General features: G+C 33.7%; 1 protein-coding gene across 4 annotated transcripts in view; it reads right to left on the reverse strand.

The window, feature by feature from the left end:
• Xpo4 (exportin 4) overlaps window positions 1-13,799 on the reverse strand; it is a 120,455-nt gene that overhangs the window by 45,679 nt on the left and 60,977 nt on the right. For all 4 annotated transcript variants that reach the window (XM_058580647.1, XM_046447724.2, XM_046447733.2 and 1 more), the window contains one exon: window positions 1,328-1,440. In XM_058580647.1, coding sequence (XP_058436630.1) covers window positions 1,328-1,440 — 113 coding nt within the window. The remainder of the gene's footprint in view (window positions 1-1,327; window positions 1,441-13,799) is intronic.

Here is a 13,799-nt window from a genome sequence, read left to right on the forward strand (position 1 = left end):
TTTTCACCTTTTCAAAAACTGCTGGAGTGGGATCTACTTTCAGTCCAGTGAATAATACAAAGAAGTGAACTTGGACCCCTATTAAAACAATTCCTGTCAGATGAGGCAGGCAATAGTTTTACATTTTAGTTACAATTATCTCTTTGATCTTGATAGTGTTTTAGTCATCATTTCTCTGATTTAAAACAAAAAAAAATATTAGGCGATTAATGCTCAGGGTGGATAACCTTGTTCCATGTATTTTAAAATATATACTGCAGAACTACAATATTATGCTTATGCATAATATTTTCAAAATACAAAAGAAGGTAAGAAACTATAACGGTTGGAATTCAGCAAACTAGCTTTCTTTTTTAATTGGTCTTTATTTGGATTTTTGTCCAAGTCATCATATCTAACTAACTAGTGTATTCATCCTATAACTGCAAATTAGCACCCAACACACACATACTTTTTGTTTTTTAAATTCTACTAGGGAAACTTTTTGGCAAATATGAATATACTGCTTATTTCTTGTATCTAACCAAAACTAATGAGGAGTATTTAAATTTATACTTGAAATAAATTGCTATTAAATAATACTAACTTAACCCAGCTCTTATGCTGTTCTGTAGTAGTGGAGGTCTGTTCAAAGACATATCTCTAAGTGTGGCTGGAGATCACTAAAGGTTCCTAAGATCCTGCCATTTGTCTGTGAGAGCAAAACTGCTTTCATAGTATAAACACAGTACCTGCCTTTTCCAGTCTCACTGTCTCAAATGTATAAGGCCACATGATACAGAATACCAACTGAATGCAAATGAGACAAGAAAATCTATTGTCTTCTATTTAGCCAGACTTTAGAGATTTGTAAAAATACAAAGGAAACAAAAAAGAAAGTAAAACAATGTTACTCTTCTCACAAAATATTTTTTGTTTTCAAAAATAAATGTTTATTTGTTCATTAAAATGTTATGACTATGCCGTTACTATGCAAAGGCTCTGGGTTTTTTAAAAATGAATTAATAAATTATTTTTCAAAGTTAGCTTGAATTTTTAATAAAGCAAATATAATAGCTATGGTTAAACATAAGCTAAACTAAAGCTCTTTGGGATACTCAACTTTTAAGAGTGTAAAAAGTCTGAGAAGCTCTAGGATACCAAACCCTTAATAATTCACAATATATTTTGTAAATAAGCAAGAACCTTTTTATGTAATTTATTTAGGCAAATATATTAATGAAAGGATTATAAAGGAGAAAAGCAATTGTCCTGTTCTATTTAAAAATACAAAGGCATTTCCTCTTTTCCATGGCCCTTGCTATCAGAAATGAAGACTAACACTTACTGTGAAGAAAAGTTCCATAACTCTGCTGTCCAGAAGAGTCTCCCGCCAGGACTCTGTTGGCTTCAACAGCACATTTTGTGAGGATTCAAACATAGCTATATAATGTCTGCCCAGTTATCTGGTGTCAAGGTCAACAACAATAACATTCTTACTTTGTCTAAAGTATAAGTATACCATAAATATAACAGGAGCCATCCAGAAAGAATGCAATGGAAACAGTTCAAGCCTCTTCACATATGCCACATAATTCATGCATGAAGCTAAGGAATAAAAGGCATTAAGCGCTGAAAGAAAAAAAAAAAGAATGCTATAGGAATGCAACATACCAGTTTCATAGTAATTATGTGTCATGCTATAGGGATATGCGAACTCTGATAATCAGAGAACTCCATGGTGGCAACAAAAGAAAAAAACACGACTTGCAAACAGAAGCCAAGACACACAAAAAGAAGAATCAATTTCTGCACATTTGTCGCATCATTTCCCCAATATTTTTAACAGTTAACGATATATAGCCCATTTGGAAAAATAAGCAATTTTTCCAAAAGAAATACATTCACTGGGAAATTTAAAAAAAAAAAGGCAAGAATAAACTCATATCATACTTAAGAGGAAAAACACTCCCATATCATAGTACCAAATATTAAGTCCAAACAAAGAACTAATCAGTTGGCATAAAACTTTATACTTATTTAACATCCCCAGACTACACAGAAATTTATAGGCTATTCAGGTATCAAACATGCTTCAAATGGAATACTGTTTTTACTATAAATAAAGCAACATATCTATAAATTTGTAGCTGTTTGTAACTATAATTCACTCAATGAGGCTTTTTAGAAAAATGGGAAAGCTGTTTAGGGATAAAGATAGTATTATGCCCCTTGCATTGCTAATCAATGTCCAGCTCAAATACCTCTAGGAAACATCCACATCATTCAATGAGAAATTTTAACAATAGTTATCTAAGACTACAGTTAGGAAGGAAGGAAGGAAGGAAGGAAGGAAGGAAGGAGAGAGACAGAGAGAGAGAGAGAGAGAGAAGGAAAAAGAAAAAGAAATTAGGTATAAATTCAAACACAATATTTTCACTAAAGCCCAAATCATTATTTTTAGAAGTATTCACAAAGAAAATTAAAGGCTGACAATGACTCAGAAAATATTTTTTGAAGTCAGCTTAACCCCTTTTTAAGAAAGTTAACATTTTCTCTCTGAAAAGTGGGAAGGAACACTGAGTTGCTTCTAAAAAATCACTCCTGAAATGTTCGGCAACTCCATTAACTGGATTAACAAAAATGAAACCCAAATCAGGTTCACGTAAACTTCACTTTTCTCTTCCTTTACTGCCCCCTTGTGGGGGTGCAGGGAAAGAGTCAGAGATCAAAGGTAAGGTTAAACCTGAATTTTAAAGGTGGGATAGGGAACAATGAACACTGAGAGTTATAGTGAGTTAATTTTCTTAGGAGGCACCTGTTTTCACACAATACAATATACTACTTGGATACTAGATCTTTTTCCATGTTGAAAAAATGGTTTAATTATCTCCTACAGAAACTGAAGTATTTATGGGTGAAATTTTTCTGACATCTAGTATTTGCTTCAATATACTCTAGGGCTGGCAGAGTATACAAGAAACAAGACTGGCTGTGAACTTATAGCTGTTGAAATCAGGTATTCTATTTGGAATCTATCTTTGAAATTTTCCATAATAAAGGAAGAAAGGAGCTTTAGTACATAAAATAAATCCTCTGATTCTACTTCATAAAAATGGAAAACTATTCCATTTATACTTCTCCATTTTCATTATCCTTATTTATCAATGTGCCATTTATTTAATTAAAAGGTAACTTTTGGTATATAAATTGTTCAGGAATGAAATTTATTTACTAAGCTATATTAAATACTGTGTAGAGCAAAATTGTGAGAATTATGCCAATCTAGTTTTAGTTCCTAGGAATTTGCAATCTGATATTAAAATGGTATTAAATTGCTTACTTTTTGAATATCCAAATATAACATACAAAATATATGTTCATAATCGCTAAACATCTTCAATGAGGAAAATTTTGAGTTAAAATTCTATGTGCTTATAAAAGGTGTCATGATTTCATTCACTTATTTATTTACTTATGATATGGGTCCTCACTGTCTTACCCAGGCTGGTCTCAGAACTATAGATGTGTACCAAATGGGTTTACACAATCACAATAAAATGGCAGGTTTCAGAGCAAACCCTACACCATTTTAGTGGCTAGCAGACAGCACAAAGCTTCAGGGTAAGAAGGCAAATACTTCATGTGTTGTAACCACAGGAGAAAGCTAAACTCTCCAAGCTCCAGTCAGTTCAAGTATAGGAGAAGTGGGGTGGCAAAAGCAAAGGAACTAATATGTATGGGTTTTGCTACTTTTAGAAATACAGAAAAATTTATTCCACGTGACTCCCGCATTCTAAGCCTGCCAGTGACATTCAGCAAGGAGTGCAACAAAGCTTTTAAGTATGTAAGAGAAGAACACAAAGATTTATTAAAGGAAACTAAACCAAAATGTAGGTTCTTATATAATTCTCTGCCTTTTTTATTCATTATAAAAAGTAAATAATCCACAAATACTTCTGCATCCCAGTTATTCATATTAAGGGGGTCAGAGAGAAGGCTTTTCCAAATATGAAATGGAATTCACTGCAACTTCTCACCTAAAAGTCCTGTTCAAATTCATCAAATCTTACTTCTTTAAATCTTGTCTTCAGGCTCTCCTGATCATGGTCTGTTTTTAAAACACACTATCTTTAATGCCCAATCTGAATGCTTAAAATTGTTTACAAAACTGATGAACAGAATATTAAGATCTGAATTTCTTACATATGGCCAAAAGCATGAGATTTATGAATTTTATGTCTGATACCTATCAGAAAAGACTCTTCTCCTTAATTATTTTAAGGTTCATGTAAGTTTTGTTTTTCACTTTAACTCCAAATCTGGAAAGAATTTTTTCTGGCATGACATTTCCTCTCTATTAAGAAAGTACACTTGAAATGCACCATGTAGAGGCTGCACTTATTTTCGCCAAAAAATCTACACTGAACAACCCTGCAGACCTAACCACCTTCTTTTTATCAGTCAACATAGCGTGCCACTAAGAACACCACTTTTTCATAACAAAAATGTAGAAACAATATAACTTTTATAGCGACATTGAAATGAAAAGCTAAACATTAAAACAATAAAAAGAACAATGTAATGAGCTGGGATTATGGCTCAGTAGTAGAGCACTTGCCTAGCATTGTGTGAGGCACTGGGTTCAATCACCAGCACCACCACATAAACAAACTAAACAAACAAAATAATGGTATTATGTTTTAAAAAAAAAAAAAAAGTAATAATGAATATAACAAATTTAAAGAACTAAGGTAATTCAATTTTTAACTTGGAATTCCCAAATATTCCTGTATACAAGCATTAGAAATCTCAAAAATACCATTCCTTCCCATCGATACATACAACTGTAATGCACCAATAAAAATACCATTTCTTTCCCAGATAATTCTTAATGTAGAATACTTTTTTAAAAACAAAACCACTATCATCAGAATTAAAAAATTTAGCACTTCATTTCTTAGAACATTATTTTCAAAAATTATTTAAAGGTTATCATTTCATTTTTACTAAAACAATAGTTTCCTTTTAAAAAGTTTTATAAGTCTTGGGCTGGGGTTGTGGCTCAGTGGTACAATTCTTGTCTAGCACGTGTGAGGCACTGAGGTCAATCCTAGCATCACACAAAAATAAATAATTAAAATAAAGGTGTGTCCATCTACAATTAAAAATATATTTTTAAAAAAATTGTATAAGTCTTGGCTTATAGACATTACTTTAATATGCTATAATATCTGGATATCATATTTTTATCTTTTTAAAACAAATATGTCACCAATAAAAGAGCAACTGGACAATGAACTATTATAAGTAATATTTTATTACAAATATTATACTTTTTATACAAATATTATACTCAGATTTATCAGATATCACAACATATTGGCATTGATTAAACAGCTATCATTTTACCAAAATTCAAATTAAGGGTAAATTCAGAAAGTTCTTGGGCTATGGTCAAGAAATACATTTATACATTTTTCTAAAGCAAAGACTTAACTCATTTAATATGTATTTTGTATCAGAGAATTCATTTCTTTGTAACAACAAAAACCCACAATTCCACCAATAAGATAGTCAAATAAAATTGTTCTCTTTTAAGAATCCTATTTCTATATCTTTTTAAAAATTTGTCATACACATCCAATCTTTATTTTCCCATGTTTCACTACCATTAAGTTATACAATGGTTTCCAGGAGTTATACAATGGTTTCTTCTTAGCCAGGGTTCCAGCAAGGGATCCAGCTCTGAGGTGTTAAAACTTAACCATTCTTCTAAGCTCAGTGCCACCTTAATCCCCTGGAAAATCAGTTACAGTAACATGCAAATTCTACTGTACCATAAAACAGTGAAGAATTAACTCCCTATTCCCTGCTTCCTCTCCACGAAGACACTATCTAGCTCTAGCTCTAAAATTTTCCATTTAGGAAAGCCCACCAACTTCTGAGAAACACACTTATAAGAAATACACTTATGTCCTATTCTAGAAGTGTATAACCAGAAACAAACACACACTAGGCCAATAGCCAGAAGCACAAGCTTAATGGCACCCTGCTACTGACTATCATTGGATAATCCTATTAAGTCTTTGGTCTCAAGTTCTCCAACACGGACAGTATAATCAGTAGGAGGTTTTGTTTGTTTGTTTTATTGAGTGATATTGGAATTGAACCCAGAGCTTTAGGAAGCAAGAGCTCTACCACTGGGCCATATCTTCAGTCCCACCTCTCTTTTTAATTTTGAGACAGGGTCTTGCTAAGTTGCCCAGACTGGATGAAATTCCAATCCTCCTGCATCAGGTTCCCAAGTAGATGGAATTACATGCATGTGCCACAAGTACATACATCTTACTTTGAAGAGGAGAACTGTAATCTTTGGAAATAACACAGGACTTTATATATGAAAATAAGTTCTTGTTCATTTACTAACACCTTTAGTAAAAATATTTTGTAGTGGTGACTGACAGTTAAAAAAAATTAAATGAGTCATACAATACCTACAAATCATCCTTGAGCAAATGTGGACAGTCTGAAAATTTCCATTGCCTATTCTTATTAGTATTTTACAATCTAGGGAGATGTTGCAATAACAATGGACATTTTCCAAAGCAATGAATACTTTAATCTCTCCATCTTTCTATATTCTTTTTTAAACTACTTCAGGAGCAAGAGAAAGTCCACTTTCTCTTCTTAAATATTTAACTTTTTTCATCATTAATTTTTCAAAAAATTAAAAACTGCTATTTCTCTGGCACAGCAAAGAACCAATGAGTCCAATCTGATAGATATTTAAATTAAACAAAAGGGGGAAATGTTACAGTCTGTAAACAAGTCAAGATGGCGCCTGGCATTTTGCAGAGGGAGTGGTTTGTGAAGTAATGCCAGCGAGCCATTAAGTGTGGAGATTCCTTATTGGTTGACTGCTGTATCTAGTTTATGTTAATTAAGATAAGCTGTGTGGAATGTATATATACCCCTCCTGTCCTACAATAAACGGCTCCCACTCCTGCTGTATCAATGTACACAAGTTGCTCGTCACCCCCGGTTATTTTGCTGCAGCCGGACTGCGGCACATTTGGCCCAAGCAATCAAAAAAGTTCTTAAAATAGATGAGTACTACCTCACTCAAACACTTTCTCAAGCCTTGCCTCCTAAGATTGAGTTTGGCCTGAATGAAAACCTCAAATTTAGATGACTGCTTCTGTTTTCCACTACCAATTCATGATCCAATGAACTTACCTCTAGAGAGTTAAATTAAAGAAAAATCTTCTTTAACTAAAACCAAATCATATCCACAAAAATTGAATGCCAATAAGAGTGATTATAACCAAACTAAAAAAAGAAATATTACTAAAGCCAATATACCTGCCAAACATTGTTATTACAAAATGATACTGTCATTTACCACTGCCACTGCCAAAACCCATAAGCATCTATGGGCACCAGGTGAACTACTACATAAACACACATCCAAGAACTGTCCTAACACTTCTAAACTGCCTTCCTTCAATGATTATTTGTTAAACATCTGTGTAGTTGTTTACAATTCAGTGAGCAAAAGCATAATCCATGCTTTCATAAAGCTTTGTAAAATGGGTAACAGATATTACTAAATAATACTTAAATAAACTAACAAATAAAATAGCAACCAAGAAGTGAGTAAGCCAAAGAAGAAATCACATATGACATGCTATGAAGCCACAGCCAAAGAAAGCTGATCTAGTCCAGGGTACACAGCTGAAGTATGAGTAGTGGGTGACTGGGGCAAGGACAGGGAAAATCTATCCAGGCAAAGAAAACACCATGGGCAAAGGTGCCAGGGCAGAAGGAAACCTAGCCTGTAAGTGTGACCAGAAAGAGCATGGAGGAAAGATCTAAAAGGAAGTAGAGATAAAGACCATCCAGGACCTTCAAAGCCTATTTTAGAATGAGATCATTTAAGACAGAGAATCGCAGAACAAGACACTTTTGATGGACAATAATCTAAAATAAAGTAAGTAGCAGAAGAGTTTTGCCTTTCAACAGAGATGGGTACACAAAGGCCAAAGAAATTAGTTCACTGGGGTGAAGGGTAATTTTAACATCTAACGGATCCCAAGAGCTATGGACTTTGCACAACCCAGGCCTAGTTGGATGGATGCTTTCATAAATCATCTTCTGTACACAGGAAACCTACATATAGAAATCATTTAAGAAATAATGATTTATAGCTAGGCACAATGGTGTAAGCTGAGACAGGAGGATCTCAAGTTCAAAGCCAGCCTCGGCAACTTAGCGAGACCATAAGCAAATTAGTGAGACCCTGTCCCAAAATAAAAAATAAAAAGGGCTGGGGATGTGGCACAGTTGGTTAAATGTTCAATCCCCAGTACAAAAGGGGGGAGAGGGAGGGAGGGAGGGAGGAAGGTTTACAGATGACATGACATAATCATGTATGTAGAAAATAAAGAAAAGAACCCTAAACATGCCACTAGAGTTAACAAATGAATTCGGGAAGATAACAGACACAAGATCAACTACAAAAAAAAATCATTTCTATTTACTTGCAACTAACAATATGAAAGCAACAGTTAAAAAAAAAAAAACCAACTCCAGAGCTGGGGCTATAGCTCAATGGTAGATTGCCTGCCTCACATGTGTGAGGCACTGGGTTTGATTCTCAGCACCACATAAAAATAAAAAACATAAAGATATTATATCCATCTACAACTAAAAAATATATTTTAAAAAAAAACTCCATTTAGTGAGAGGCCAAGTTCAATTCCCAGTTCTGCCTCCCCCTGCAAAAAAAAAACTCCATTTATAATTGACTTAAGAATAAAATACTTAACGAATAAATTTAACGAAAGTTCTTTTTAAACTATAAAAACTGTTCAAAGATCACTTGTAAAAATCTTAACAAGCTAATCACAAAGTAATCCCTATCAAAATTCCACAGATTTGGTTTTTGCGACTTTGATAAGTTGATAAACTAAATTTCATATGAAAATATAAGGAACATAAACAAAATAATCTTGAAACAGAAGAATGAAGCTGACACTCTCAATTTCAAAACTTAACACAGTCACAATAATAAAGACAGGATGGTACTGGCATAAAACAGACACAGACCAATGGATTGAACTGAGAGGCATAAATAAACCTTCAACATTTATACTCAAATAAACTTCCAAAAGGGGGCCAAAACAATTCAATTTGGAAAGAATACTGTTTTCAATAAATGAGACTGGAACAACAGGATATTCATATACAAAATAAAGAATTTGAACACCTACTTTATGCCAAATATAAAAATTTACTAAAAAACGACAGACCTGAATTTAAGTTTTAAGAGTCAAAATCATAAAACTCTTTGAAGAAAATATAAGAGTACATCTTTGTGACTTTAATTAGGCAAAGCCATCTTAAATATGACACCAAAAGCACAAACAATAAAATACAGATAAATTGGACATCATCAAAGTTTTACAGTTGCTAAGGGACTTGTACCTAGAACTAGTATAAGGAACTTTAAAAAATTAATTTTTTTCCATTCATCAAAATCTTTTTAGAATCCATCCTCTTTCTAGAAGTAGCAAAATGAAGGAGCATCGTTAGTAGTTATCTAACCAACACTCCCCATTATTCTTTTTTTCAAAAAAATTTTTTTAGTTGTAAACAGACATAATACTTTTATTTTATTTATTTATTTTTATGTGGTACTGAGAATCAAACCCAGTGCCTCACACCTGCCAGGCAAGTGCTCTACCACTGAGCCATAATCCCAGCCCCACTCTCCCTTATTCTTGACATTAAAAATTGAATGCAATGATTTTTTAAAAAAGAACATTTACTTAACACATTGATTCACATCATTTCCAGTGGTTAGAATTCAGTTATGCCTGAAAAGAACAGAAGACAGTAGCTGAAAAGCACACTTAAATATTATACTTAAGATGACTAATATTAAAGATTTAAACATAATACATTTTTCCTCAGAGAAAACAATTTCAGTTTCTAAAAAACATTCATTTCTGACATCTCAATTCCTAATTTCAGTGGCTGCACCCTGTGCACTTTGCAGCACATGTGTGACAAGTAAGAAACTATTCTTAACATAGTAAAAACAGAAGGTGTGTTTATGCCCTATGGTGTAAGGCATGGCAGGCCAATCTCTAGAGGGAACTTTCTTTGCCACTGGTGACTATTGCACTGCCACTATCAGAAGCACCAGTAAGAAGGAAAAGATACACCATGAAAATAACTTGCCTTTCAATTTCTGAATATTGCTAAGTGGTATAAGAAAGACCAGAAGCTCAGAAAAACTATGCCACAGAAGCTCATTATTCACATTCTCAAAATCAACTTCACAGATGTTTTGGAACTTGCAAAACAAAAGTGCAAACTTTCCCTTTGAAGGAAAATCAAAAAATTAATTCACCTAATTTCAAAAATCCAACCACAAAATTCATGCACTGTTTGACTTTCCCAATTGATCCTAAAAGAGGGTTTCAAAACTGATCATAGCATCATTCTTGTAATCACCTCCCACCAACAACATAAATAGCATACCAGAGCTTCTGATCTTTTTACTCAGTGGCTGCTGACATCTCAAGTTTGGAGGAGGGGAGATTAAAACATTTTTCCTATTGAATATTCAAAACTGTCCCCTCAGTGGCAAATTTTGAAGTAGATGGTGACTCTCCATAAGAAAAGTCACAATAGCACTTTCACTTCTGGCTCAAAGCAAATTAACAGCCCTGGCTTAAATCTATGAAAGCACTGAGTGAAACAGGAACAAACTAGCTGCTCCAGGACCTTGTTTAGCTCAAACTTTAAACTGACTTATTCTAAGCACTATTTGTATCCTCTATATTCTCTTCTCTGAAAGCCATGTCTTCTCTGACTGTCTCTTCTCCCACTTCCTGCCCACAGCTATGACAGGATTTTTGCTGCAAGTACCAGGAGCCTATGGAATCTACAAAATGTCCACGTTCCGTGTAACATTTTCTGAAACATTCTTAGGAAAGCTTGGCTTTTCCTGATGTTACCCAGACTTCTGGAACTGTGGGCATCACAATTCAATTATTTCAAAAAGAAAAACTACCTAATTAGAAACTGGACAAAAAAATATAAATACACAGTTCTCCAAAGATATATAAATAGTCAACAACCACATGAAAAGTTCATTAGCACTTACCACAAAGGTAATGTAAATAAAAGCCACAATGAGATATCACTTCATACCCAGTAGGGTAGTTATAAACTACTAGTGAGGACAGAAACTGGAATTCTCACACACTTCAAAGATAATATAAAATGGTGCGCTATTATGAAAAACAGCCAAGGACTTGCTCCAAATGATAAATAATAAATGTGTAGTTACCATACAACCCAGCCAACCGTAATTCTAGGTATTTACCCAACAAAATGAAATATATATCCATACAAAAACTTGTACATCAACTTTCACAGCAGCATTATTATATTCTGGTCACTACCTTCAAAAAGAGTGAAAAATTCAAATGCCCTTCAATGGATGAACAGACAAAAAATAAAATGTTATATCCATCCAATATTATTTGTGAACAAAAAAAATAAAGATACAAGTTACCACATGGATACACCCTGAAAACATGTCAGGTGAAAGATAAAACTGACTACAAACTATGTTTTGTCTATTTCCATTTAATTAAAATGCCCAAAATAGGCAAATTTATAGATATAGAAAGTGGACTAATGGTTGACATGGGTGGGAATGGATAAGAGAATGAGGAAAAGGGGACGATGACTGCTAAAGCGGGCAGGGTTTCTTTTTAGGGTGATGACTAATTTTCTAATATTTGTGGTGAAGAAATGTATAGTTACTCTTTTAAGAATAAACTTAAAACAGTAACTATACATTTTAAATATGTGACTTATATGTTATGTAATTATATCTCAATGCTTTTCTTTTTTAAAAAGAGACAAGGCTAAGTTTCCTTGTGCCTCAAAATTTTGTCATCTCTATGTTGGTCTTTTGTATATCAATGCTAAAAGGGTTTATTGTGGTGGTGGTGATACAGGGGATTGAACATGCTAGGAAAGTACTCCACTGAGGACCTACAACCCAAAGCTTTTTATTTTATTTTCAGACAAGATCTTGCTAGTTACCCAGACTGGCCTTGAACTTGTGATACTCTCCTCAGCCTCCTGAATAGCTGGCATTATAGGCATGCCACTATCTGGCTTGAACACAAGTTTCAGAATATGAATCATCAATTAAGAATAACAATGGTTTTAATAAGAGATAAGACATAATGCCTCAAATACACATTTTAGTTTACTTGTTTTAATTAGAGTTTAAAATCTTGATCAAGATTATTGTACATGACAATTCTGACTTCATCTGCTCTGTGAAGTTAAAACTGATATAAAATGAAGAATATTTACTAATCTTCAGTAGACTTTATAAATGCAGAATCTTGGGCTGGGGTTGTGGCTTGGTAGTAGAGCACTTACTTTCCATGTGTGAGGCACTAGATTTGATTCTCAGCACCACAAATAAATAAATGAACAAAATAAAGGTCCATCAACAACTTAAAAAAATATTTTTAAAAAATGTAGAATCTAAAACTAAGAGTTCAAAGGGGCTACATTAACTCTACTGGCTTAGGAGCTTCCTCAACAAGACTCCAAAAGTGCAAGAAATAAGATCAAGAATCAATAAATGGGATGAATTCAAAACTAAAAAAGCTTTTTCACAGCAAATAAAGGAAACAATCAAGAACACAGAGAGCCTACAGAATGGGAGAAAATCTTTGCCACCGTACCTCAGAGCAAAAACTTAATGCCCAAAACCCAAATAACAATGAATAAATGGGCAAATGAACTAACAGACACTTCACAAAAGAAGAAACATTTGTGGTTAACAAATATATTTAAAAATGTTCAACATCTCTAGCAATTAGAGAAATGTAAATTAAAACTACACTGTGTTTCCATCTCATTCCATTCCGAATGGCAACAATCAAGAATACAAGTAACAATAAATGTTGGCAAGGATGTGGAGAAAAGGGTGGCTCATTCATAAGTTGCTGGTAAAACTGCAAATTGGTGCAACCACTCTGGAAAGTAGTATGGAGATTCCTCAAAACCTAGGAATGGAACCATAATTTGACCCAGTTATAGCACTTCTCAGTATATATCCAAAGGAGTTAAAATCAACATGCTACAGTGACACAGCCACATCAATGTTTACAGCAGTTCAATTCACAATAGCTCAGCTATGAAAGCAACCTAGTACCCTTCAGCAGATGAATGGATAAAGAAAATGTGGCATATATACATAATGGAATATTACTCAGCCATAAAAAGAATGGCTTTATGATATATGCTGGTAAATGGATGGATCTTGATACTACTATGCTAAGTGGAAAAAAGCCTATCCGAAGAAAGAAGAAGAAAAAAAAAAACAACAAAGATTGAATATTCTGATATGTGGATGCTACCACACAAAAGGGTGAGAGAGGGAAGAAAAGAAGTTCAATGGATTAGACCAAGGGAAATGAAGGGAAGGAAGAAGGACGGGAGTAGGAAAGACAGGGGAATGAATCTGACATAACTTTCCTATGTACATATATAGGAAATACACCATAGTGTATCTCCACATCATGTACAACCAAAAGACTGGGATGGACCCTAAAGATATAGTCCATGTTTGTATAAAAATGTCAAAAAACTCTACTGTCATATGTAACTAAAGCTCATTAGGGAGACTTTTTTCTAGCATTCAGTGATTCTTCCCTGCTCCTCCACTATTTTAAACTATATAAAATAATAAGTGAAAAGTCTGTGAGCTT

The sequence above is a fragment of the Marmota monax genome, unplaced genomic scaffold (assembly GCF_021218885.2).
Source record: "Marmota monax isolate L192 unplaced genomic scaffold, Marmota_monax_Labrador192_F-V1.1 WCK01_AAM20220418_F8-fsc00043, whole genome shotgun sequence".
In the NCBI taxonomy this organism is placed as follows: domain Eukaryota; kingdom Metazoa; phylum Chordata; class Mammalia; order Rodentia; family Sciuridae; genus Marmota; species Marmota monax.